The following is a 26,014-nucleotide window of genomic DNA, read 5'->3' on the forward strand; positions in this document are numbered from 1 at the left end:
GTATTAAAACTACCTGGACCTATCTCATGAGCATGTTGCGGAAATAACTTTAATAGTTTACGTAAACTTGCTTTATAAGCTGTAAGAGGCATAGGACATGCAATTTATTGTAATTATCACCATAAATCATCATTAACTTGGAAGACAGTATACAGAATACCAAGAAAGCATGGCTTCTGATTTCAAGGAGCAGTGATACTAGCTTTCAGTTCATTATAATTTATCCTAAGCACATAAAGATTTGTGGTGCTATATATGGAAAAAAGTTTTTTTTACATGTAAATAGAAGGGTCTTAAATGGGAGGAGGGGAAATGAAAATCAAGAAGGGTTTAAAAACAATAAAAGACATTCACTTTTCCTTATCTAACTTTTCTACATAGGTTAAATCAGAAGAATGTTCTCAAGTGCACTTGTAGATGGCACAGATTTGTCCTGCCTAGCTTCAAACTTGACTCTTAATTTCCTCCTTCGCACTCACTTAACATAGCCTGTATCCTGTCCTTGTTTTCTTCTCCTATATACTTCAAATGCCTGTTATCTCCAACTAGATACAAGTGTATTTAAGGAAACATTCCAGAGATTTTTCATAGTTATGCTCCAAGAGTAACAATCATAGCACTTTTTAAATAGAAGGTACCTAACAGGTGTTTATAAAATAAATACAAAATCTAAACAGTGCAAATATGACTTGAAAGTCAATAAAGGATCAGTGATTACTTACTACCAAGCTTTTTAAAAATTTCATTGAAAATGAGAATTCAGCTAACAGTTTAACCAGATTTTTTCTTTAGATTTTTTATTTTCTAGATTTCAAGATTTCCCCCGAGGCTTCATGAGTGCAGTCTGCCAATTATTCCAGCCCCTGTGGCTGTCTTGATTTTCCAGGCATCGTTGGGATTGCACTTCGTGAGCCCCCTGTGGTAAATAGTTGTGGAAAATTGTGAGTGTAAATAATGTTATTTTGGGTGGAGCTTTTTAAATTCTGGTTTTAGACCAGTCCAGAGCTCATGTTCCCTCTGGCAGAGATGTGTGAGATTCTTTTTTTTCTTTAAGATTTTATTTATTTATTTTAGAGAGCACCCGCATGCGAGCAAGCGGCGGGGGGGGGGGGGGTGTAGAGAGAGAATCTCAAGCAGACGCTGCACTGATGAGGCATAGGGCTCAATATCCTGACACTGAGATCATGGCTTGAGCTGAAACCAAGAGTCAGTTGCTTAACTGACTAACCCACCCGGGTACCTCTCAAGTGGTTAAATTGAGAAATTTTACACACACACATACACATTTATTTAATTTCTCTAACTGCTTGAGGCACCCAGGTGCCTGAGAAATATAAGGTTCTAAGGGAGGGACTATTCCAGTAGACTACCTCCCTTAGTGATTATAACAAGCAGCAATACCTCTTCCCTCTGCTGACCTACAACGGATATATAGCATGAACAAGAAATAAGCCATTGCTTTTTAAGCCTTTGAGTATCTTTGTTTTTGTTTTGTTTTGTTTTATTTTCCCACACATATCTTCCAGTTATAATCTTACTGATAAAGCCCCTAACACTTAGTGACCAGAACTGATTGATGGGCTTGGCAAAGCTTGAGGACAGCCGCATCGCAGCTTAAGTACAATTTCTCTCCTTTCCAGGTCTTTGTCAGTGGAATATAAATTGGTCTAGTAATTCAGCACTTAATTTGAGGTGCCAACTTGTTACCACAGAGACCAAAAGCCAGCACTTCTAATCACATATACTCTTTAGGCTTTCCAAATTCTATGTTAAATGTTGTTAAAATAGCCTATAGTGTCTCCAGTTATATCTGGAGTTTCCTTAGGGGGTTCCCCAGAGAATACAGAGAGTTCAAGAGATTGCTATGCAGAAAGTTAATTCGGGAGTGCGGTCCAGAACACCTGTGACAAGTGCAGAAAAGAGAAAGGCCCCAGGGAGATGCTGAACTGAGATGCAATCACCAGGTCCCTGCTGACTGTATAGGGAACTGTCTAGATGACCCTTTATATTTGTCCGGTTGAAGCAAAGGGGCTTTGTGTCTGTGTATCAACCAACCATTGGATGTAGCTGATCACAGAAGAGGAGGTATAATTTCCAGCTCGGCAGCTTTCTTCATGGGAGAGCAGTGTCTGGGGAGAGGCTTAGCTGTGTGCTATCAGCAGCCACCGCTCCTGGCAGCTGAGGGAAATTCTGCCTCTGTCCTGAAGGGGATTCCATGTGGTACAACACAGCATCCACTACAAGAGTAATATAGATTCCTAATAAAATCTTTGGAGGCTGTACCAGGTTATCACCTATGGAAACCATTGCTTCTTAGTTTTTGCCCACAATGGTCTGTCCACCTGAACCGTTGTTTCCCTACATCCAAATGTCAAAAGCATATTACCCTTAAGGATTCAGCTCAAACACCATCTAGGAAAAACCTACCAGGAAATGATGCTGTTTTCAGCCATGATTTCTTCCTTCCTCTTTTGTACTCTCTTGGCACTCTACACCAGACCTGTATTACAAGTTTGCTTTGAATGGGGAAAAGATCCACTAAGTGAATGACTATGAAGCTGCTCCTCAAACCTGAGGCATAGAAAAACTAAGATGGAAGATGGTAGGGGGGGATAACATGAGAAATTCAGATAGGATACTTCAGTGCTATTTATTTCTCTGGGGTCTCACACCAATGACCCTAAGCCTGGGAGTCCCAGAATATCTGCTGTCCCATGTCATGATTTGTAAACTAGGTTCTTCTTTCTTTCACCATATTCTATGAACTGTTTCCCCATTATTCTAAAGCTTCAGTAGAAGGTTGTATAAATGTTCCATTCTTGACTTGGCCTTGTTTCAGAGACTTAAAGGGAGAGCAGGTCACTTCAAGGCCTTTTGTCCCCATTCCCCACCCTGACCCCATGCCCATTCATGGCTGAATCCTGCATGGTGGTTGTGATGTTAAGTATTGAAGAATTTTGCTGAGGGTGAAGGAAATATCAAAGAATAAGAATTTGAGTTCTCAGGTTTTCCTGTTCTTTTTCCAAGCAGAACTCTTCCCTGCAGAGTCAACCTCTGATTATGTTTTAATTTTTATTTTGCAGGGAAGTAATTTCTTTTACATTGAATTAAAATTATTCATATGCATGTTTTATTTCTTCATTAGACCTTAATTTACTTGAGATAAAGAGTAAATTTAGGAAAATCACTAGAAGAGTTAATTTTCCCATTGGCCAAATGAGTGGCTATAATTCTTCAAGGGCTCTTCTGTCTGCAGAACTTACTAATTTTACGTGAGTCCCTAAAATGATAGGATGTCACAATTCTAGAAAGGTTGAGAATACCTTATCTCTGGTTTCCATATTAGTTTGTTGGCAGATATGCTGCCTACATCTTTTTGTTATTGTCAAGTGAAATAACTGCTCTGGAACAGAGGGTGAGAATAACAAAGAAAGTAAAACAAAGAAATTTCACAACAGCCATCATTAGGAACTCAAAGGCAATTTGACCTAAAGCAGCTCTAAATTTTATTTTTTTTTCAAAAGATTTTATTCATTTATTTGACAGAGAGAGCACAAGCAGAGGGAGTGGCAGGCAAAGGGAAAGGGAGAAGAAGTAGCCTCCCCATAGAACAGGGAGCCCAATGTGGGGCTGGTTCCCAGGACCCTGGGATCATGACCTGAGCAAAAGGCAGAGACCCAACTGACTGAGCCACCCAGCTGCCCTGCAGCTTGAAATTTTAAAAGAGAAACAGAAAATGCAATCTTTTCTCATTTGCTGTTTCTTTAAACAAGTACACTCTACCTCCCCAAAGATTTCCCCCTAAAAAGAAAACACATTGCACAGCTTGACCTGTAATTTAAATCACAATTAAGCTTCCAGTTAGATTTTTGTCATAAATCTGCCATAAATACCCCAGCATTCCGTTAAATTCCCTTACCCTCTTAAACAGCATGACCCCAGTTTTATTTTTCCTAGACATAAAATGTTGAATTTCATGGATTTATGAGTTTCATGAATAAGACTAATCCGATGGCCATTTGTAGAGAAATTCTCACCAGATACTCCTAGATCCCATTAATTAATAAAAAATATTCAAAATAAATATTACTGCAAATTACTCTAAGTAGAATGCTGGCAATATTGCTTTGTATAAAAAGATGCCACTGACTGGAACTGTGAGGAACATTTCCTCCTGTTGTCCCTGCTCAGCACTTTGAACTATGCTACATCCAAGCTGCTTTTTACAAATCTACCTTTTATCCTGTCATTTATTCTTAGTGAGATACTACTTCTTCTTCACTTCCCTGAACACAAAGAAGTTGTTAAGATTTTACGTTTTTGACCTAAACCTGGGTACCCACTATAAATCCAAACTTGACTGAGAATGTCCAGCATCTGGTGAAATAGGTCAGCTGGGGTTTCAATAACTTGAGGGCTTCAGTAGTAACATGGAAAAGAAAGTTACCAGAGGCATTAAGACTGCTAGTTATTTCTAGGGCACTATAAGATTACTGCAAGAAGTTATGCTTTGTAATCAATAAAATAAGAACTGATATCCACTGTAGTATAAGCTCCGTGAGGCAGAAATTGTTGTACTCTTCACTGACATTGTAAGCACCCAAGCATTTGTTGAATAAATGGATGGACTTTAGTCCTGGCTTTTCTCTGTGATCAAAGTCTAGTTCTGTGATCCTGCTTCTTCATCTATAAAATGGAGATAATTGGTTCAGTAGGTTAAGCATCTGACTCTTGATCTCAGCTCAGGTCTTGATCTCAGGGTTGTGAGTTCAAGCCTGGTGTTGGACTCCAAGCTGGGAATGGAGCCTACTTTAAAAAACAAAATAAAAATAAATAATTATTGAGTTACATAAAGTAACTTAGGAAAAGCGTTTGGAACTTGGCACTAGTATACATCAATATTTTAAGCAGTAAAAGTAATAAGATGACAAGCTAAGTCATAAATGAGGTGTTTTTTAAATGAGATTATTTTAAATCATTGAACAGCAATGATGGGCAAAACTGTTTGAAAGTTGCAAACCCTGTTTTTTTCCCCTAAAATGTGAAGGATTAAATTTTTAGGCATAAAAAGCCTTTGTTTTTGGAGAATCATCTGGATACTCAAGTTTATACAAACATTGAGCAATGGTTCTCTGCTAGATTTTAGATATATAGCACCAAGAAAATAAAGAGCTTTCCTTAATATAGTAACATATTTATATTAACGTAGGCAAAATCTGTTTCTCTCAAAAACATGTTTCTTTACTGTGTATGGATCTAGAGTAGTCTATGCCTGTACATTATTGCTTGTCCTTATAGAAGTCAATAAGCATTTTCTTTTTTCCAAGTAGTGACCCATAGAGATTGGGAGAGGAGAACTAGAAATGGCAAAAAAGACTGGCAGACATGATTTTCAATGCCCACTGACAAAAGATATAAAGAGAATTAGATCTGGATTGCTGAAGCTGCAATAAGCTATGCCATGAATGTCCCACAAATGCTGTATTTTGAAGGGAAAAAAAAACCCCTCAAACTCTTAAAAATGTATTGATGTTACATTATCCTGGTCTGAAGTCCCTTGGGAAATAAAGGTCAGGATCCCACCATTTTGGGTAGGAGTGGGATTTGGGGAAAATAGAGTATAGGAAGAGTGAAGACTGAAGAATAGCCAGAGGGCTGGATATTCCCTATCTGCCACCCAACCGGAGTGGGGTATAAGTGGAGCAGAAGTTAGTGTTTGAAGATAAGGTCAGAGTTGGAAAGGGAGGAGAGAGAGTGATCAAGGTATACCTGAGTTTCTGTGCATGTTAATGTTTGATGGAGTATGCAGGTAATTACTTAGGAATTTTAAGAAGCATAAAAGTAACAAAACAACAACCAATGTTCATTTGAAAAATCTAAAAAACAGAATGCGTGTTCTCTAGTTTCAAAAGAATGCCCATCTTTATACTATGTTCTATATGTTCTTCTGGTTGTTCCTCAGTTCAGTAAACATTTATGGAGCACAACTCTGTCAAAGAACTGGGATGGATGCTAAGTATACAGACACTAATAAGGCAAGACCACTGCTATGAAAGTGCTCACAGTGAGGAGAAACAAGAATATAAATTATATAATGTATATAATTTATAATGTATATAAATATAATAACATGTAACAGGAGTCTGTGTATGTAATAAAGGAGCACAAAGGAGGGGTAGTAATTATATTGGGCAGCAACTGGGAGCTGGTGATACTTGAATCGTACTCTTTGAACCTGAAACTGCAGCTGTTCCATGGCATAATAGAAGCTTGTTTTTACTTTACAGGTTAAAAAAGTAGGATGGGGAAAGTATATGGGGCTGACAGCCTCTGAAGCAAAAAAGCTAGGATGGATATTCTATGGTAGGTTACTCAGCTTTATGATGATCACTTGGTCACTGATGGTATGACACAAAGAGAATATGGCTAGCTGGCATAAAAAAAATGTTTCAATGTTATATCAATCGGAAATAATCACTACCATTAATTTGCTGAGCCTTAAAATATTGAATAATTTGAGGAATATATTATGTATTTCAATAATCTGCATTTTTCAATGTTTCTGCATTTTTCTTTCTAACCTATTCTTTTCCTTTACCTTAATCAGAAAGCAGGAAATGAACTCCCTAAACTTACTCATATTCAACCAGTATTTATTGTCCACTGTGTGCTAAGCCCTGAGGTATGTCACAAAGATATGCCACTATATGAATAAAGCTCAGAAGAAAAATCTGATGAAAGGATTAAGAGATTAAAGAAGAGAATAGGAGCAATGTTTCCAGAAATGGATTAGATCTGGGTTTTGAAATAGACATAGGAATAGAAATACACATGCGGAGAGATATGGAGAGGATGGGCATTTCAAGTTTAGCACGTGCAAAGACACAGAGATGAAGAACATCAACATTTCAAGAATGACACAAAGTTCTTTAAAATGGCATACAAAATACTATATTATCTGAGGCTTCTGTGATCTCCTGTTCTAAATCTTGATAATTTTTACATCAAGCATTATGTTTATATTCTATGCCTTGTGCCATCTACTCTATTTATAATGCCTTTTACTCTTTCTCTGGTTATGTCTTTATACAAATCATCTCTACTCAACTATGGACTCCTTGGGACAGGTCCACATCTTCTTCATCTTTATATCCCAACACCTTACACACTTCTTGGCATAAGGTAGGCATTCTATAAATGCCTTCTGAATTCATTCATTCATCTATCCATTAACAAAGTTGGCATGCTATCTTTTGTCATTGGTTGGTTGGTTGGTTCACAGTAGTGAACAACAACAACAACAAAAAGACAAGGCAATCTAAAGAAGAAACAGGAGATGAGTCTGGGAAAGAAGGTTGAGAATGAATTATGAAAGGCCAGGCATGTCACCTTAAAGAGACTAGAATTAATTCTGTAGGCAGTTTCCACCAAGTATTTATACAGAGTGTAGAGATATCATATTTTTGATATAGAAGCCTAAGTATTTTGTAGAACTTTAGAGAGGGTAGAGACTGGTACTAATAAGTATTTGCTGAATTAGGAATTTAAGTCAGAATTCAAAGAATAAGAAATACTTGTGACTAGAGGACTGAAGAAGGATGTCGAAGACTACAGAAAATGTTAATTACAGAAGGGACAGAGTTTGTGAACTAAAAATCTAAGAGTGAAAAGTCTGTTTGAATCTAGTAAGAACTAACAGTAATAAAAGGGAACCCACTGGAAGAAGATCAAGCAGATGTGCATGGATTTGAAATAAAAAAGAAGATACCATCATGACAAAGAGAACAATGAAATGAGAATCACATTGGAGAAAGGGGATCCAGTAATCATCTCCATGAAGGAAGGGGTGTGGCAAAAGAGAAGGAGTAGTTTTAACTATAAACCAATACGGAAGTGATAAAAGTCAAGGAGAGCTGAAAACCTGCAATTACAAATAGGAAATAAGACCTTGGATTTTATGAGTATTATGTGAAAATATTTTCTTAAAAGCTAGTTGGTGCCGGACTTCTGTTTTTTAGGAAAAGCTACTTTATATGGAATATAAGAATCTGAAAGCAATGCTTACCGGTGCAAAACAGAGATCACTGATGTTCTTCATGAAAAGTAAATGAGAATGATGAGGGAGCGGAAGGCAAGCTGAGGACAAAGCACAAGCTGACACCCCACAAACCCCCACCGCCACTCCTAGGTGGGATATTCCTCAGGCATTCCTGGCTGCCCTAAAACTAAGAAAAGGAAAAAACAAAAAACAAATGTTTAACTAATAGAGATCACAGTCCCTCAAGACAGGAGCCTCTATCAGTGTGTAAAAGTCTTAGTGATTTACAAGGAAAAAGCATTCTTATCAATAGCTAACTTTCAGAGACCCTTAGACTCAATTTCTTGGAGTCCTAACAACACCTGCCCATCCATAGAGATGTGGGAAACAAAGGTAGAAGGGAATGTAAATAAAATAAAATTTCCTGGGGATCCCTGGGTGGCTCAGCGGTTTAGTGCCAGCCTTTGGCCCAAGGCCCGATCCTGAAATCCCGGGATCCAGGATCGAGTCCTGCGTTGGGCTCCCGGCATGGAGCCTGCTTCTCCCTCCTCCTGCTTCTCCCTCCTCCTGTGTCTCTGCCTCTCTCTCTCTCTCTCTCTCTCTCTATCATAAATAAATAAATAAATAAATAAATAAATCTTTAAAAAATAAAAAAAATAAAATTTCCTTATAACCTGCAGCCCATTGACAAGGACTTGTGATAGTCAGAGTATAACATCCAGGAAACTCCCAACTGTCTTAATGTTAATGCTTTGCTAAAGGGAAACACAACCTTGACAATGACAAAGCCTCCGATATCTGGTAGGTCCTCTTTAGCATATAAAAGTTCTTTTGAAAACCTCCCTTCTCTGATTCCACATTAAGATTTGTGTGGAATCAGAAAAGACCCCGAATAGCCAGGGGAATTTTAAAAAAGAAAACCATATCTGGGGGCATCACAATGCCAGATTTCAGGTTGTACTACAAAGCTGTGGTCATCAAGACAGTGTGGTACTAGCACAAAAACAGACACATAGATCAATGGAACAGAGTAGAGAACCCAGAAGTGGATCCTGAACTTTATGGTCAACTAATATTTGATAAAGGAGGAAAGACTATCCATTGGAAGAAAGACAGTCTCTTCAATAAATGGTGCTGGGAAAATTGGACATCCACATGCAGAAGAATGAAACTAGACCACTCTCTTGCACCATACACAAAGATAAACTCAAAATGGATGAAAGATCTAAATGTGAGACAAGATTCCATCAAAATCCTAGGAAGAACACAGGCAACACCCTTTTTGAACTCGGCCATAGTAACTTCTTGCAAGATACATCCACGAAGGCAAAAGAAACAAAAGCAAAAATGAACTATTGGGACTTCATCAAGATAAGAAGCTTTTGCACAGCAAAGGATACAGTCAACAAAACTCAAAGACAACCTACAGAATGGGAGAAGATATTTGCAAATGACATATCAGATAAAGGGCTAGTTTCCAAGATCTATAAAGAACTTCTTAAACTCAACACCAAAGAAACAAACAATCCAATCATGAAATGGGCAAAAGACATGAACAGAAATCTCACAGAGGAAGACATAGACATGGCCAACATGCATATGAGAAAATGCTCTGCATCACTTGCCATCAGGGAAATACAAATCAAAACCACAATGAGATACCACCTCACACCAGTGAGAATGGGGAAAATTAACAAGGCAGGAAACCACAAATGTTGGAGAGGATGCGGAGAAAAGGGAACCCTCTTACACTGTTGGTGGGAATGTGAACTGGTGCAGCCACTCTGGAAAACTGTGTGGAGGTTCCTCAAACAGTTAAAAATATACCTGCCCTACGACCCAGCAATTGCACTGTTGGGGATTTACCCCAAAGATACAGATGCAGTGAAACGCCGGGACACCTGCACCCCGATGTTTCTAGCAGCAATGGCCACGATAGCCAAACTGTGGAAGGAGCCTCGGTGTCCAACGAAAGATGAGTGGATAAAGAAGATGTGGTTTATGTATACAATGGAATAGAAATGACAAATACCCACCATTTGCTTCAACGTGGATGGAACTGGAGGGTATTATGCTGAGTGAAGTAAGTCAATCGGAGAAGGACAAACATTATATGTTCTCATTCATTTGGGGAATATAAATAATAGTGAAAGGGAATATAAGGGAAGGGAGAAGAAATGTGTGGGAAATATCAGAAAGGGAGACAGAACGTAAAGACTGCTAACTCTGGGAAACGAACTAGGGGTGGTAGAAGGGGAGGAGGGCGGAGGGTGGGAGTGAATGCGTGACGGGCACTGGGGGTTATTCTGTATGTTAGTAAATTGAACACCAATAAAAAATAAATTAAAAAAAAAAAAAAAGAAAACCTCCCTTCTCCCTAACCTCCCCCAACTCCTCAGTATATATAATCAGCCATTCCTTACAATCCTGATGAAGCAACTCCTGCCCACAAGTCCAGTCACAGTGCTTTAATAAAATCACCAATTTGCGCCATAGACATCTCAAGAATTCTTTCTTGGTCATCAGCTCCAGACCTCACCCCACCAACACCAACTCACACGCATTCAAAAACTACGTCATGAAGACCTCCTCTAAAATGATTGACTGAACTTTCCTTTATAAAGTAATACTGGATAAAATATAATAGTATCTTTGAAGAGGCACCTGCACCTCAGTATCTATGGCAGCAATGTCTATAATAGCCAAACTATGGGAAGAACCCGGATGTCCATCAACAGATGAATGGATAAAGATGTAGTGTATATACACAATGGAATACAACTCAACATCAAAAAAAATAAAATAAAAATAAAAAAATAAAAATAAAAATAAGGGAAAAAAGAAAAAGAAATCTTGCCATTTGCAATTATGTGGATGGAACTAGAGGGTATTATGCTAAGCAAAATAAGTCAGTCAGAAAAAGACAATTATGATCTCACTCATATGTGGAATTTAAGAAACAAAGCAGAGGATCATAGCAGAAGAGAGGGAAAAATAAAACAAGATGAAATCAGAGAGGGAGACAAACCATAAGAAACTCTTAATCATAGGAAACAAACTGAGGCTCGCTGGAGGGGAGAGGGATGGAGGGATGGGGTAACTGGGTAATAATGGACATTAAAGAGAGCACGGGATGTAATGAGCACTGGGCATTATATAAGACTGATGGATCACTGATCTCTACCTCTGAAAACAATACTACGTTATATGTTGATTGAATTTAAATTACAAAAAAATTGATGTAATAATTATTATATAAACCATATGCCAAGCTCAGTAACAAAAAGCAAAAACATGACAGGAAATTCTCAGTGCCAGAAACAAACTGATAAATTGCAGCCCTCCCACATTTTATACTTGGCTTTAGGGCTCGGGAGCCAGTAGCTGGGTTTCCGTGCACAAGCAGCACAAGGCCCAGCGCCTCAGTGAGGCAGAGGAATAGGAACTAAGCCCTCAGGTAAAACCTCGAGGCTTAAACAACTGCCAGTCACTGGGCCTGGAAAAATTCAACCTACTAGTCTGGGAAAGAGGCAAAGAAGTTTGTTCTTTGCTTGTGGCTTTGCATAGGGGTTAAAAACAAAAGGTACCTGTGAGAAATAAAAACCCCAGGCCTGCAAGATATAAATTTACAATATCTGCATAATTCAGAAACCACAAGCTGAGAAATAATCATTCACAAATGCCCCAGGATATTTAAGAGCCAAAGAACCCTGGCAGAAACAAATACATAACTGTTCTGAAGGGACTCTTTCACAACTCAGGGCATGAGAGACTCCCATTAAACAAAACAACCCCATCCCAGAACAGCACCATGGGAGGATATAAATCACTATGAGTAAAATTCAGCAAATGTTGTAAACAGTAGAGTTGGGAACTCAAAAGCTGGAGTACCTGAAAGAGAAAATAAAGTTATTTTATTAAAGAGGCAAAATAATAGAAATTATGACGAAAGAATACACAAAGAACCAAACAGAACATGTAGTACTGCAGTTTCATCATCGAAATGAAAATGAATGGGTCTAACCAGATCCCATAAGTGAATGAATATAGTCATCTCCTTTTCCATTCCTTATTTTTTTAAGAGATTTTATTTATTTATTCATGAGACACACACACACACACACACACACACACACAGAGGCAGAGACACAGGCAGTGGGAGAAGCAGGCTTCATGCGGGGAGCCCGATGCGGGACTCGATGCCAGGACTCCAGGATCACGCCATGAGCCAAAGGCAGACGCTCAACCACTGAGCCACCCAGGCGTCCCACCATTCCTTATTTTGGATTATGCTCCGCTATATTTGTCAAACAGGTTACACTTGGTGTATTCAAAATGAGCTCCTGTGCAATACAATTTTACAATATGAACTTCCGTCATTATGAATTCATTCCTTTGAACCCCAAATTAATCTCAACAAAATGAATCAACCTTTCCTTACGTCTGCAGGGAAGGTAAAGTCCTTTCATTATTTCTTCTGTCCTAAGTTGCGGGGAGAAAGGAATCATCTAGGTCTCAAGGGCTACTTTAGAAGTCTAAAATTAGAAATATGCACCCAGGGATAGAGGGTTCTTCCCAGTGCCCTGGAAGAGTAGACCAAATCTTTTTCCTAAGTCCTTCCTTATGGCTTTATCAGTATGTTTGTTGGTGCTGCTGCTTTGGACATAGGACTAAAACTTTACCAGCCTGCCAATCTTGAACCTTTCACAAGATCCATGGTGATGAAACAAGAACAGTGCTCTATTTCTATTACATTTACCCTATGGTCTATCCTTACTTCCAGCCCTTTTCTCTCCAAATTAGGGAGGTATTAGTGACTTTGTGCCTTGGTCTTCCCCACTTCCCTATGATCTCAGGAGGGGGCTATAAGTCAGCCATTAGTTGTTTCCTCAAATCCATCCAATTTCACAGAAATTCCTTATGTACCTGGCATGCTGGAAGACTAAAACTGATATAGATCTCTCCCTTAATAAGCAATATTCATTTTAGGAAATAATTGCAATGGAAGTAGGTATGTATATTCTTTTAACAACTCAGAATGCTCATCCAGCAAAAGTGCATTTGCAGTTTTCATCCATCTGACTTAAATATATAAGCTAATTATTAAGGGCAAAGGCTAATAGTGTCCATTTTCACTCCTCAAAAATGTTTATTTTTCACAACCTGGTAAAACCCACTTCAGGGCTTGTTGGCAAATTAAAATGCTCTACTCACAAAGTGATGAAGGGGACATAGTTGAGAGTAAATGTATGTTAAAGTTGAATAGGCCATTTGCAACAACAGGGATGGAGTTAGAGTATTATGCTAAGCGAAGTAAGTCAGAGAATGACAAATACCACATGATCTCGCTTATACGTGGAATTTAAGAAACAAAACAAACCAGCAAAGATTAAAAAAAAGAGAGAGAAAGAGCAACAAATGAAGAAACAGACTCTCTACAGAGAGAGACCAAGAAAGAGACTCTTAACTAGAGGGAAAAAAACTGATGTTTACCAGAAGGGAGGCAGGTGGGGGGACTGGGTTAAATGGGTGATGGGGATTAAGGAGGGGGCTTGTAAGCACTGGGTGTTGTATGGAAGTGTTGAATCCCTGGGTGGCGCAGCGGTTTGGCGCCTGCCTTTGGCCCAGGGCGTGATCCTGGAGACCCGGGATCGAATTCCACGACGGGCTCCCGGTGCATGGAGCCTGCTTCTCCCTCTGCCTGAGTCTCTGCCTCTCTCTCTCTCTCTCTCTCTGTGACTATCATAAATAAATAAAAATTAAAAAAAAAAAAAGAAAATTGAATAGAACCAATATAGGAGTTGTAGAATGTAGGGGCTGCAGGATTCAAGATAGACAAAGAGAAATACTTAGCTGTTAAAAGATGTGAGGCTAGTAACCATTGACATTACAGAAGGGGGTGGGATAGGAGTGTAAGTGAGTCTTTAGTAAATAAACCAAACCCCCCCAAAAAAACTTGTTTTGTTCCTTTATAAGTAGGGAAAGGGATCCCTGGGTGGCGCAGCGGTTTGGCGCCTGCCTTTGGCCCAGGGCGCGATCCTGGAGACCCGGGATCGAATCCCACGTCAGGCTCCCGGTGCATGGAGCCTGCTTCTCCCTCTGCCTGTGTCTCTGCCTCTCTCTCTCTCTCTCTCTGTGACTATCATAAATAAATAAAAAAAAAAATTAAAAAAAAAAAAGTAGGGAAAGAATTTCAAAACATAGGCCCATTCTTGGTAATTTTTGGTAGTTCCACTGGTGCCCAATGCTGCAAAGCCATTCTGGGCCAAAGAAAGACCTTTCTTTCTTCCTTTTTCTTTTTCTTTCTTTTCTTTTCTTCCTTCCTTCCTTTTTCTTTTCTTTTCTTTTCTTTCTTTTCTTTTTTTTCTTTCTGACATTTTAAATACGTGGTATAACACAGGGGACCGGGTGCACCGTGTTTTTCTGCATCACCTGGGGACAGTGCCCTCTGAGGCCGTCCTTCCTAAAGGACGGTTATTATCCGTATGCTCACCTCCGGCTGAAGTGGCCAGTTTGGTTAAGAACAGGACACGCTAATAAACACAGACCCCGGTTACGAGCGGTACTGGATTCTGATCACGAAGAGGACCGGTAGGTCACCATCACGAGGACGCGCTGCGGGGCTGGACGCCCAGCCTCTCCGCTCACCTGTAAGAGAACAACGTCACAGGTTTCAGAGATGCTGCAGGATTTTAAAGCCCTGGGAACCCAGCCTGACACACTGAGGCTCAACAAATACTAGCTGTCGGGTTTCCAAAGAAACTCTCGGACATGCTGGCTCTGCCACCGTTTTATAAGTGCAGGGAGCGGAACACCTGTTAGGCCACCCCCTGCTGCCGGCCGCACAGCTCCCGACGACCCCGAGTACCAATCTCCCTCCCCGACGCGAAATTGGAGATGAAAAAGCCCGCCAGGCTGGGGATGCCCGGGGGGCTCAGCGGTTTGGCGCCACCTGCGGCCCAGGGCGTGACCCTGGGGTCTCGGGATCGAATCCCGCATCGGGCTCCCTGCGTGGCGCCTGCTTCTCCCTCTGCCTGTGTCTCTGCCTCTCTCTCTCTCTCTGTGTCTCTCATGAATAAATAAATGAAATTTTAAAAAGATTTTAAGATTTTTAAAAGATTAAAAAAAAAGAAAAAGCCCGCCAGGGTCCGGAGCGCGGAGGGGCGGAGCCAGAACGCGCCCCCCAGGCCTCCCAAACTCCGCTCTTCCCCAGCCCCCCAGAAAGCGCAGCCTCCCAATTTTGATAAATTTGAGCCAAATAATCAGGTAAATTCTGAGGCTTCTGCAGGACGATGAGGACACGGGGAAAGAGGCCGCCCGCCTCCCCGCCTCCACGGCTCTACAACTACCCCGGCGCGAACCAGCGAGTCCCGCCAGGATCGCGGGACTCGGGGGCGGGGCCTCTGGGGGCGGGGCTTCTGGGGGCGGGGCTTCTGGGGGCGGGGCCTCCGGGCAGCCCGAGGCCAGATGGGGCCTAAACGGGGGCGGGGCCGGCGAAGCGCGAGGCCCCCAGGCTGCGGTGCGGGGCTGCCCGCGAGATGCCGGACGCCGGGCTCCACACAAGCCGCGTGCTCCTTTAGTCCTCAGGCCCCCGCCGTCGCACCCCCGGAGCTGCCAGTGTCGTGACGCCCTTTCCTACCTCCTGGTCGCTTTTACTGTTGGACGGGAGGGAAAAATGTAACCTCTACGTCAGGCATCTCCTAGGCACCGGCCAATGAACTAGGCAGCGGAGGTGGGGTCCTTTGCTCGCGCCGAAATTCAAAGGTATAAATATTTCCGGCCGGGTTGAGGAGCGCGGGCTGTGCGTCGGAGCCGCTATGTCGGGGTCCGCTTGGTAGCGTCCGAAAGCCCGGCAGAGTGGGCCGGTCTCTGCTTTTGCAACCAGGAGTAGCTTCTAGGGCACCTGAGACCCGGGCGGCTTGGCGCGGCGGGGAGGCGGGTGCGTCCGCGCGGCAGGTGGGGCCTAGTCGGGCAGTCCCGGCTGCCGAGGAGGACGCGTTGTTTCTGTGTGTGCGCGGCGGGGCGGCGGGTGGGGGGGAGACGGGTTCGCGAGAAGCGACCTCAAGCTAATGTTAGTCCTGATGGGTTCCCTGGCGGAGTGGCTCCTTTCTCTCTAGCCCGGGAGGAGGGCAAACAGGTGTTGGTAGAAAGGCCTGGTGGGGCGCGGGGACACGCCGAGTGCGAAACAACCTGGAGGGTATTGACTGACCCCCCCCCCCCCCCCCCCGCCCTGGAGTCTGGGGCCGAAGCCGTGGACATCAGCAAAGATCAATAGGAACTTGCATTGCGATGGTCTGGAGAGACGAATAGATACTGTTGAGTGTCATCTTGAAGTACGACGAAGGGAAAAGAGTGAGGGGATGGGGACAGGTCCGTTTTTAAATGGGAAAGTCAAAAAAGAGCCTAGTAAAGTGACATTTGAAGAAAGACGTGAGAGTGAGTCGCGTCAGTATCTGGAAACAGGGCACTACGGGCAGAGGGAGTGGGATGTGGAATGATCCGTTTCTGTTAGAGAATGATAAAGATGGGGAGGTAAGCCTGGGGAAGGAAGTCGGTGACTTCCAGGTTGAACTAATGGTTTAATTCACTTCCAACTGGTTAGATTGGAAAACGTGTCTTTTACATCAGAGGAAAGTAGCTCGGCAAGTGCCGGTTTTCTTTCTCTGGAAGCTGTCATTCTAATGTTTTTTTAGTCTTTCACGTACATTATGATTACAGATTTCTGTTCCACTTAATGTTCTCTGTTTTGTATAGAGCTGCTTTGCGGCCTGTTTGATTCCCAGCAGAAGTTTTGCCAGTCCTAGTCCCTGGTGACCATGCATGTCAAGTCCATCATTCTTGAAGGATTTAAGTCCTACGCTCAGAGGACTGAAGTCAATGGTTTTGATCCCCTCTTTAATGCCATCACTGGTTTAAATGGTAGTGGGAAATCCAACATATTGGACTCCATCTGCTTTTTGTTGGGCATCTCCAACCTATCTCAGGTAAACTTTCTGATGTACGTGAATCTTAAGTTTGGGGAGTCTCGAGGGAACCCACATTGAACGTAGAGACTATATTGCTAGTATCTCTTCGTTTGCGTTTTGAGCAAGTTTTATGTAAATCATTATACCTCACCGCAGTCCTTTAGAGGTAGATGTTATTACTCCACTTTCTGGTGAGAAAACAGAACTTTTGGGTTGCTTAAGGTTCATTTCCTTAAGATGTTTGGAGCAACACTCAAACTCAGGCATTGTTTAAGGCAGCCTTCTTCCAGAGTCTGGATTCCTACCCATCACTCTGCATCTGAACGGTGAAATTCTTAGATGCTGTCTTCCTAAATCTTTCAAATGAACTTCAGTTAAGAAATTAGTAGAAAACAATTCAATGGAGGGTTGGAAGAGTCCTGTGGAGAAAGGCCCTCATTTTAGGTGGTTTCCCATTTTCCTTTCCTCGCTTCTGAATGCAACTGTCCTCAGCTACTTAACAGATACTACATGGGTGCTTTTCCAACAGCAAGTAACCCATTTTTAATGCCTTTTTGTGCAGTATGGGGTTTTGTAGATGATAAACTTTTCTTTTGTTTTAGGTTCGGGCTTCTAACTTACAAGATTTAGTTTACAAAAACGGGCAGGCTGGTATCACCAAAGCCTCAGTGTCAATCACATTTGATAATTCTGACAAAAAGCAAAGTCCTTTAGGATTTGAGGTTCATGATGAAATAACAGTAACAAGGCAGGTGAGTGGCTACAAAATATTTGGATACTTAAGAACTTCTATCTGACCTGTTTTTTTGGCAATATGACTTTACTGGCAAAGTTGATGAGCAAATTGATCAAATAGACTCGACCTCTTAAGAATGTCTTCCTTATTTTAAAAATTTGATCATGCAAATTCCACCATTTACCAAGAGGATTGAAAGGGATCTGGAAACCTATCAGTCGGTACAGGCACTCAGCTGTGCTTAAATCTTGAACGGTATTTGAGTCTTCTCTGCTGGGATACCTATACTTGGGATCTTGTTACCTTCTGAGGTAATCTACTCTGTTATTGGGCAGGTCTAATTAAAAAGTTATTTCTATAAAGTGAGCCAAAGTATTATCATCAAGTTTTACATATTAAATCTGGTTCTTTGAGATCATAATCCATATTTTAATATTTCGGTTTAATATTGAGGTGTTAAATATTTAAGCTAAATCTTTCTAGGTCTTTCAACTGATAAAATTGTTTCTATTTCCTTCACTTGTCTGATTCCACTGAATACAAATTTGCGCTAGGTTTTTTTTGCCTTTATTTCATGCATGGCGCCTTAAATTGCATTTACGAGGATTAGTCTCCTTAGGACAGGATTAAGCAGAATTGTCACTTCATTTTAAGTGCGATTCTCTTTTCCCCTATATGACATTGGAGAGTTCAAAATACATTATGAATTCATATCCAACTTACTTAAAAATCACCGTAATTTTTAAAATGTGTATTAGCTGTGTTACTGCCATTTCTATTTGTAAGAAGGTTTTTGAAACCAGTGCAGGACCAGACCTTTGTCCCTTTATCTTGTTATAGTCATACAATGTTCCTTTGTCAGTTTTATTTTTAAAAATTCTGTTAAGTCCTGTTTACTCTCTATGTTAGCATTATGTAGCTTGTAGATTCTGCTTTCTTTTTTAATAAAAACCTTAAGAAAAAATAAGGCATTGACTAGGTTGGGATAAAATCCTGTTCTGTGTCATTAAGCATCCATCAGATACCTTTTAGGAATTTTCATAAGTCTTCTACTAATCTACCTAAAATTCCTGTCCTCATGCAGTCCATATGCCTTTATTTTCACCAAAATTTTGTTATAGGGATTTTTAAAAAATATTTATGTATACTAGATTTCTTGTTTAAATATATTAATATATGATCTATTAGCTTAATACTCCTGTCAAGAAAAGAAATGAATTAACACTCATCCAGTAGTTTGCTGTGTGCTGGGCATTCTTAAAGGCACTGGGAAATACAGAGAGAAAAATGAGCAACATCTTTTTAAGGACCTCAAAATACTGAGGATGACATGATTATGTCCATTAAGTGACAGTATAAGGGCTATAGTACAGTGTGAACAAGCTGGTGTCTGGTAGAAGTTGTTCTTTGAAGCTCTATGGTTACTCTTTTTCTTTCAAGAATTCAAAAGTCATGTCTTTATTAACTCCTTTTAGAATCTCTCAAGGATTGTTATCAAACTGCTTATCTTTGGGGCATTTGGGTGGCCCAGTCGGTTAAGCATCTGACTATTGATTAGGGGTCGTGATCTCAAAGTTGGGAGATTGAGCCCCCTTGTCGGTCTCCCTGATGGGCATGAGGCCTGCTTAAGAGTCTCTCCCTTTCCTCTTAAAAAAGAACTGCTTGTCTTTAGTTTTTAGTATCTACGTTCTGTTCTTTGGAAATTAAAAAGTGGAGGAAAGAAGGGTTAACCTCTGAGGGTGGAAAAATTACAGAGAATGATCATGTGTAGAATATGAAAGACTCCTAACTCTGAGAAAAGAACTAGGGGTGGTGGAAGGGGAGGTGAGCGGGGGGTGGGGGTGACTGGGTGGCGGGCACTGAGGTGGGCACTTGATGGGATGAGCACTGGGTGTTATTCTGTATGTTGACAAATTGAACACCAATAAAAAATAAATTTATTAAAAGAAAAAAAAAAGAATATCGTTTCACATGTACTTGAAAACAAAGTCAGAAGTGACCTTAGAGATCTAGTCCAATGCAGGGGAGGTTAGGAGGATTGTGCTTGGTTATATAATCCAAAAGTCCTTGGATTAGAAGTCGGTTATCTTGATTCAATCTATAGTCTTTTGACCACCTCCTACTTCCTCCATTATTTACTTAGGATTGGTTTTATTTACCATTTGTTGGACAGAAGAAACAAGTGAAACATATTTGGGAATTTGTCATTTTAGTTCAAGATACGTGTGTTCATTTATATTTTTAAAAATACTTCCCTTTTAGGTGGTTATTGGTGGTAGAAATAAATATTTAATCAATGGAGTAAATGCAAACAATTCCAGAGTACAAGATCTCTTCTGTTCTGTTGGCCTTAATGTAAACAACCCTCACTTTCTCATCATGCAGGTATTTTGTTTATGGTCTTTATATAATAGTTTTGACATCGTTTATTTTAATAGGACAAGTGTTTCATTTTGGCTTTTCCATTTTTTATTTTCTGTTGCACTGGTATTTGGGTACCTGTTAAGAAGTATGTGTTAGTTATGTGTATTGATATATTCTAACATACACATTTGAAGTTTAAAGAATGTCTAGAAGTAATTTTCTTTGACTTATTTTGTTATTACAAGAATAATACATGGTCACTATAAGAATGTATTTATTTTTAAAGATTTTATTTATTTATTAATGAGAGACACAGAGAGAAGCAGAGACACAGAGGGAGAAGCAGGCTCCATGCAGGGAGCGTGATGCGGGACTCGATCCTGGGACTCCAAGATCATGCCCTGGGCTGAAGGCAGGTGCTAAACCGCTGAGCCACCCAGGGATCCCCTATAAGAATTATTTAAAGTATATTGTCATAATGTATTCTTTCAGAGTATTGGGTTGAAGCATTTTATTATTTCAAATATATATTAAATTTTAAGTAATTTCCTTCCTGAGAGACTTACTCAAATGAAAAATAAGTGCTAATATTTTCTTGCCCTTATATTATCTCACTCGACTTATCCGCAAGGTCAATGGCATGATCCTGATGTGACCAAAATAACTTTATTTTTACTACATCACAGCCTTAAAGCTTAAAATTTATTTTAAATGAATCTAAATCCTTGGGATGCCTGCGTGGCTCAGTGGTTGAGCGTCTGCCTTTGATTCCGGGTGATCCCAGATTCCTGGGATGGAGTCCCACTTTAGGCTCCCTGAATGGAGCCTGCTTCTCCTCCCTCTGTCTGTGTTTCTGCCTCTCTCTCTCTGTTTCTATCATGAATAAATAAAATCTTAAAAAAAAATAATCTAAATCCTAAGTAATATGATGCTCTGAGACTTAGGTAGTGGGGTTTTGTCTTGTTTTTTTTTTTTTTTTTTTTTGGTAGCGATATTCTGGCATTGAAATAAAAGATTTTACGATTCTTTTTGAGGCTCACAAATGTGCAGTCTATTTCTAGAAATTATCTTGGAGTGTAGCCTTTAAAAAAAGACGTGTTAAACAATTATGCTAAAATTTATATATTTATATACTTATTGGACACTTTTATATCATTAATGTTGCCTCAGAAATACGGTCTGAGTTAATTTCATATTTTTTAATAACCATATCACTGGTAAGTGAAAAGGTAATTGGCAAAATTATGGAATTATAAGGTACCTTTGGTCTCAAATATAATAAAAGAAACATCTTTTCATGTAGATTAAAGAAAGAACTCCTTAAAGATTGGTATATTAGGATGGAACAGCTTCAGTGAAGATAAACATGTATGCCTTTAGGTAGGTGATTAATTTATCATTATAGTAACTGCCATTTTATTTTTCAGGGCCGAATTACCAAAGTATTGAATATGAAACCTCCAGAGGTAAGGATGCTATTTGTGGACAGTAAAAATTATAATTGTGAATAGTGTTTTAATCTTTTAAATCAATTTTTAAAAATTTCTTCCATTAAAATTCTTAGAAACATTATTGATTTAAAAGTGGCTAGTAAAGAATTTTTTTTTTAAAACTATTTGGCAAAAAAATAAAAAAATAAAAAAAATAAAACTATTTGGCGCTATACCTCCCTACCCATTTTTTTATTTGTTTGTTTTTTTTTTTAAGATTATATTTATTCTTGAGAGACAGACAGAGAAGCAGAGACATAGGTAGAGGGAGAAGCAGGCTCCTTGGGAGCCTGATGCAGGACTTGATCCTAGGAGTCCTGGGTCACGACCTGAGCCAAAGGCAGATGCTCAACTACTGAGCCACCCAGGTGCCCTACCACTTCACCTTTTTAAAGTTGTATAACATAACCCTTCTGATCCTTTGTTTCTTTATCCATAAATTAGAGTTAGTAGTCCATACCTCATGTCTTTTCTGAGGATTAAATGAGGATGTATAAGAAAATGCCTGGGACATTGGGGCGCAGATTTTTTTTTTTTTTTTTTTTTTAATAGAGGTAGAAGTGGCATATTAGTTGGTATGCGATGTAGTGATTAAACATATGTAGATGTTGCAAAATGATCCTTACAAATCTAGTTAACATCCATAACCAGTTACAATTTTCTTTTTCTTAGGATAACTTTTAAGATTTACTCTCCTAGTAACTTTCAAATATATAATACAGTATTATTAATTATGGTCCTCATGCTGTAACATGGTGACTACCATGTATATCCCCAGGACTTTTATAACTGAGAGGTTGTACCTTTTCACCTGGACCTATTTTGCCCACCCACTAACTCCCATCTTTGGTAACCATGAATATGTTCTCTATAAGCTCAGGGTTTTTTTTTTTCTTTTTTTCTTTTTAGATTCCGCATATAGGTTTTTTTTTTTTTTTTTTTTAATTTTTATTTATTCATGATAGTCACAGAGAGAGAGAGAGAGGCGCAGAGACATAGGCAGAGGGAGAAGCAGGCTCCATGCACCGGGAGCCCGATGTGGGACTCGATCCCGGGTCTCCAGGATCGCGCCCTGGGCCAAAGGCAGGCGCCAAACCGCTGCGCCACCCAGGGATCCCAGATTCCGCATATAGGTTATATGGTATTTGTCTTTCTCTGACTTATTTCACTTAGCATAATGCCCTCAAATTCTATCCACATTGTCACAAATAGCAAAATTGCATTCTTTTTTAAATAGCTTTATTATATGCCATTGTGTATATATGTATATATGTCACATCTTTTTATTCATTTATCTGTCAGTGGACACTTAGGTTGTTTCCATGTCTTGGTATTGTAAATGAGGGTGCTGATACCTTTTCAAGTTAGTACCTTTGTTTTCTTTGGATAAATAGCCAGAATGGAATTGCTGGATTACATGGTAGTTATATTTTTAGTTTTCTGAGGAACCTTCATAGTTTCCTATAATGACTGCACCCAACTTACATTCCTACCTGCCAACAATATGTAAAGGTTTCCCTTTCCCCATAGCATCACCAACACTTGATATTTCTTGTCTTTGTGATAATAGCCATTCCAACAGAGGGAATAGCTCATGGTTTTAATTTGCATTTCCTAGATGATTAGTGATGCTGAGTACCTTTCACATACACATTGGCCATCTGTGTATGTCTTCTGTGAAAAACTGTGTGTTCACATCCTCTCTCCGTTTTTAAATTGAATTGTTTGGTTTTTCTTCTTTTGAGTTGTATATACAAATTCTTCATGTATTTCTATGTTAGACCCGTAGCAGATTTGTGATTTACAACTATTTTCTCCTGCTCATAGGTTACCTTTTCATTTTGTTTATAATTTAATTTGCTTTGCAGAAGGTTTTCAGTTTGATATAGTTTTTGCTTTTGTTGCCTTGGCTTTTGGTGTCAAATCTAAAAAATCCCCACAATGACAAATATCAAGGAGTTTATTAACCAGTGTTCTAAGAATTTTATGTGCCCAATGACTGTATCAAGCAGCCCTTCTCAACCATTGTTCCATGTTAGACTTAAACCCTACAGAAAAAGAGTTGAGTGAAATTAATTCATTACATACAGTGGATTGCTTAGGGTATTAATACTTAATTTTAATTTTTTTCTTGAAACCCCCTTGAAAGAGTTGGTATGAAGGAATACGTGTTTTGTACAAGAACAAAAGTTACTCTTTTCTGTTGGGAAGAACTAAGAGAAAACTGATAATTGATAACACCAGTCTGTTCTGAACCTGTAGGTTATGCATATCTTCTTTAGATAACATTTTAAGGGGAAACTTCTAATTTGAAACCTAACAAATACATAGAAATCAAAAGTTTTGAGAGAAATAATCCTCTAGAGATAAGACTTGATGATGAATTGAAGCCTCTGAAAAAGAAGTGCTGGCAAAATTGTTCTACTTATAAAATTGTAATTGATGAGTATTTACCTTTTTCAGAGTGGTTTTCACATAAATTACTTTGTGTAATTCTCAACAGTATTGTGACATACTAAGTATCCTATGGATGAAGAAACTGGCATAACAAATTAAGTTACTTGCCCAAGTTCTTAGAGCAAGTGCCATGGTTGGGATGCATATGTTATGTCACACTTCATCCTGTTGTCAGAAAGGATTACTCTAAAGCGACAACTGAATGTTGTTAGCCTTTACTTTTTTTAGATTTTTAGACTTATATTTGAAGGAAAAGAGAGAGGAGTTACTGGCTTCAATTTTATTTTTAAATTTTTATCTTTAGATAATCTCTGTACCCAATGTGGGGCTCAAACCCACAACCCCAAGATCAGCAGTCACATGCTCAGCCAACTGAGCCAGCCAGACATTCCTGGCTTCAATTTTAAAAGAGTTTTTACTCTACATCCTCAGTGTAGCATGAAGTTTGATTTTTAGGTTGGCGTAAAGGCCAGAAAAGTTTCTTGAATGTTAAGGCTATGGGGAATACATGCATTTGTATGTACTTCTTTGATCCATTTGGGGCATTATTTGGTAAGATATTTAGTGAAGTTAAGACCTTAAATGATATACTTAATGTAAACTCAAATGAAGTTCTTTATCTTGGATTCTTAAAACATTAACGTAATTGTCTTTCTAGATTTTGTCCATGATAGAAGAAGCAGCTGGAACCAGGATGTATGAATACAAAAAAATAGCTGCCCAGAAAACTATAGAAAAAAAAGAGGCTAAGCTGAAAGAAATTAAGACGGTAATTAAATTTACATAAAATATTTTTAAATATGAAAGTAATTTTAGAGTTTCTGTACTGCAAAGAGGAAATTCCCTCTCCCAATTTTTCCTTAGACTTCATAGTATTTTCCTTTCAAATTTTTTTAATGGTACTTTACATACTGAAAAATTTGATTTTCCTTTATTTTCCAGATACTTGAAGAAGAGATTACTCCAACCATTCAAAAATTAAAAGAGGTATATACTGTATAGAGGTTTGCCAGCTAGAATGTCTCAAAATTGGTGACGGTATTTAAGATCATACAAATAAAGATGAAATGTGTGCCACAGGAATTTTTCTGTAGGATGAAATAAGGAGTTAGAGTTGATATTTGATCATCAGCCTTCTGCTTGTAGAAGACATGTTCTGCATATCTATTAATCATAATGATTTCAGAGATCACTGGTGATCCCAGAAAATGATATGCCAATCATTTTGTAATGATTCATAATGATGTAACACTTTGTTGAAGAGAAGTCTAGACTTTCTGAATAATTAGAATTGAGTGGGACATTTCTTGAGGTTATGACATTCATAATACTCCTGCTGGTAGAGTGGATAGTTTCTAGGATAATAGAGGCTATCGCTGTAATTATTGCTATCAAGAGAGTTGGTAAGTGAAGGGAACTGAAACATGTCCAGGATTTTTCTATAATTTTTAAAGTTTCTGACGCCATCAGCGTTTCAGTGAAAAAATGCATTGAGGGCGTATTGATTTTAAAGTTGTCCATTGGGACGCCTGGGTGGCTCAGCAATTGAGTGTCTGCCTTTGGTTCAGGTTGTGATCCCAGAGTCCCAGGATCGAGTCCTGCATCGGGCTTCCTGCATGGAGCCTGCTTCTCCCTCTGCCTGTGTCTCTGCCTCTCTCTATGTCTCTCATGAATAAATAAAGTCTTTAAAAATAAATAAAGTTGTGCATTTAGGAATTCATTAAATGTTCATTAAAATTCAATACTTCTCAAAGTTGTCTTCTGAATCCATATAGTATTATGGATGTTATTGGAAGGACTGAATAGTGATCTTGAAGGTATCCTGTTTATAGGCATGTTTTAGTAGAAAACACTAAATCAGAGTGAATTTATTTTTTAAAAAAGATTTTATTTGAGAAAGAGTGCACACAAGAGCACAAGCAGGGGGAGAGGGATAGAGGAGGAAGCAGACTCCCCACCAAAC

General features: G+C 39.4%; 1 protein-coding gene and 1 long non-coding RNA gene across 4 annotated transcripts in view; one reads left to right on the top strand and one right to left on the bottom strand.

Annotated features, from left to right (window-relative positions):
- Positions 1-3,482: 3,482 nt before the first annotated feature.
- Positions 3,483-15,436, bottom strand: LOC140641790 (uncharacterized). The gene is made up of 2 exons (XR_012038379.1): positions 14,532-15,436; positions 3,483-4,809 (listed from the first exon to the last, which is right to left on the bottom strand). It is a non-coding gene; the product is annotated as an uncharacterized lncRNA (long non-coding RNA).
- Positions 15,437-15,749: 313 nt separating this feature from the next.
- The window catches only part of SMC2 (structural maintenance of chromosomes 2), a 63,919-nt gene continuing 53,654 nt past the window's right edge, over positions 15,750-26,014 (top strand). The window contains exons 1-7 of one of the 3 annotated variants that reach the window (XM_072842203.1): positions 15,750-15,770; positions 16,793-17,022; positions 17,607-17,756; positions 20,003-20,125; positions 21,532-21,570; positions 24,710-24,820; positions 24,994-25,038. In XM_072842203.1, the coding sequence (XP_072698304.1) occupies positions 16,855-17,022; positions 17,607-17,756; positions 20,003-20,125; positions 21,532-21,570; positions 24,710-24,820; positions 24,994-25,038 (636 nt within the window). In that variant the 5' untranslated portion in view covers positions 15,750-15,770; positions 16,793-16,854. Of the gene's footprint in view, positions 15,771-15,801; positions 15,995-16,792; positions 17,023-17,606; positions 17,757-20,002; positions 20,126-21,531; positions 21,571-24,709; positions 24,821-24,993; positions 25,039-26,014 lie in introns of those variants that run through there. The other 2 variants (XM_072842201.1, XM_072842202.1) reach the window with 2 other exon arrangements.

Source organism: Canis lupus, chromosome 10 (genome assembly GCF_048164855.1).
Source record: "Canis lupus baileyi chromosome 10, mCanLup2.hap1, whole genome shotgun sequence".
Classification (NCBI taxonomy): Eukaryota; Metazoa; Chordata; class Mammalia; order Carnivora; family Canidae; genus Canis; species Canis lupus.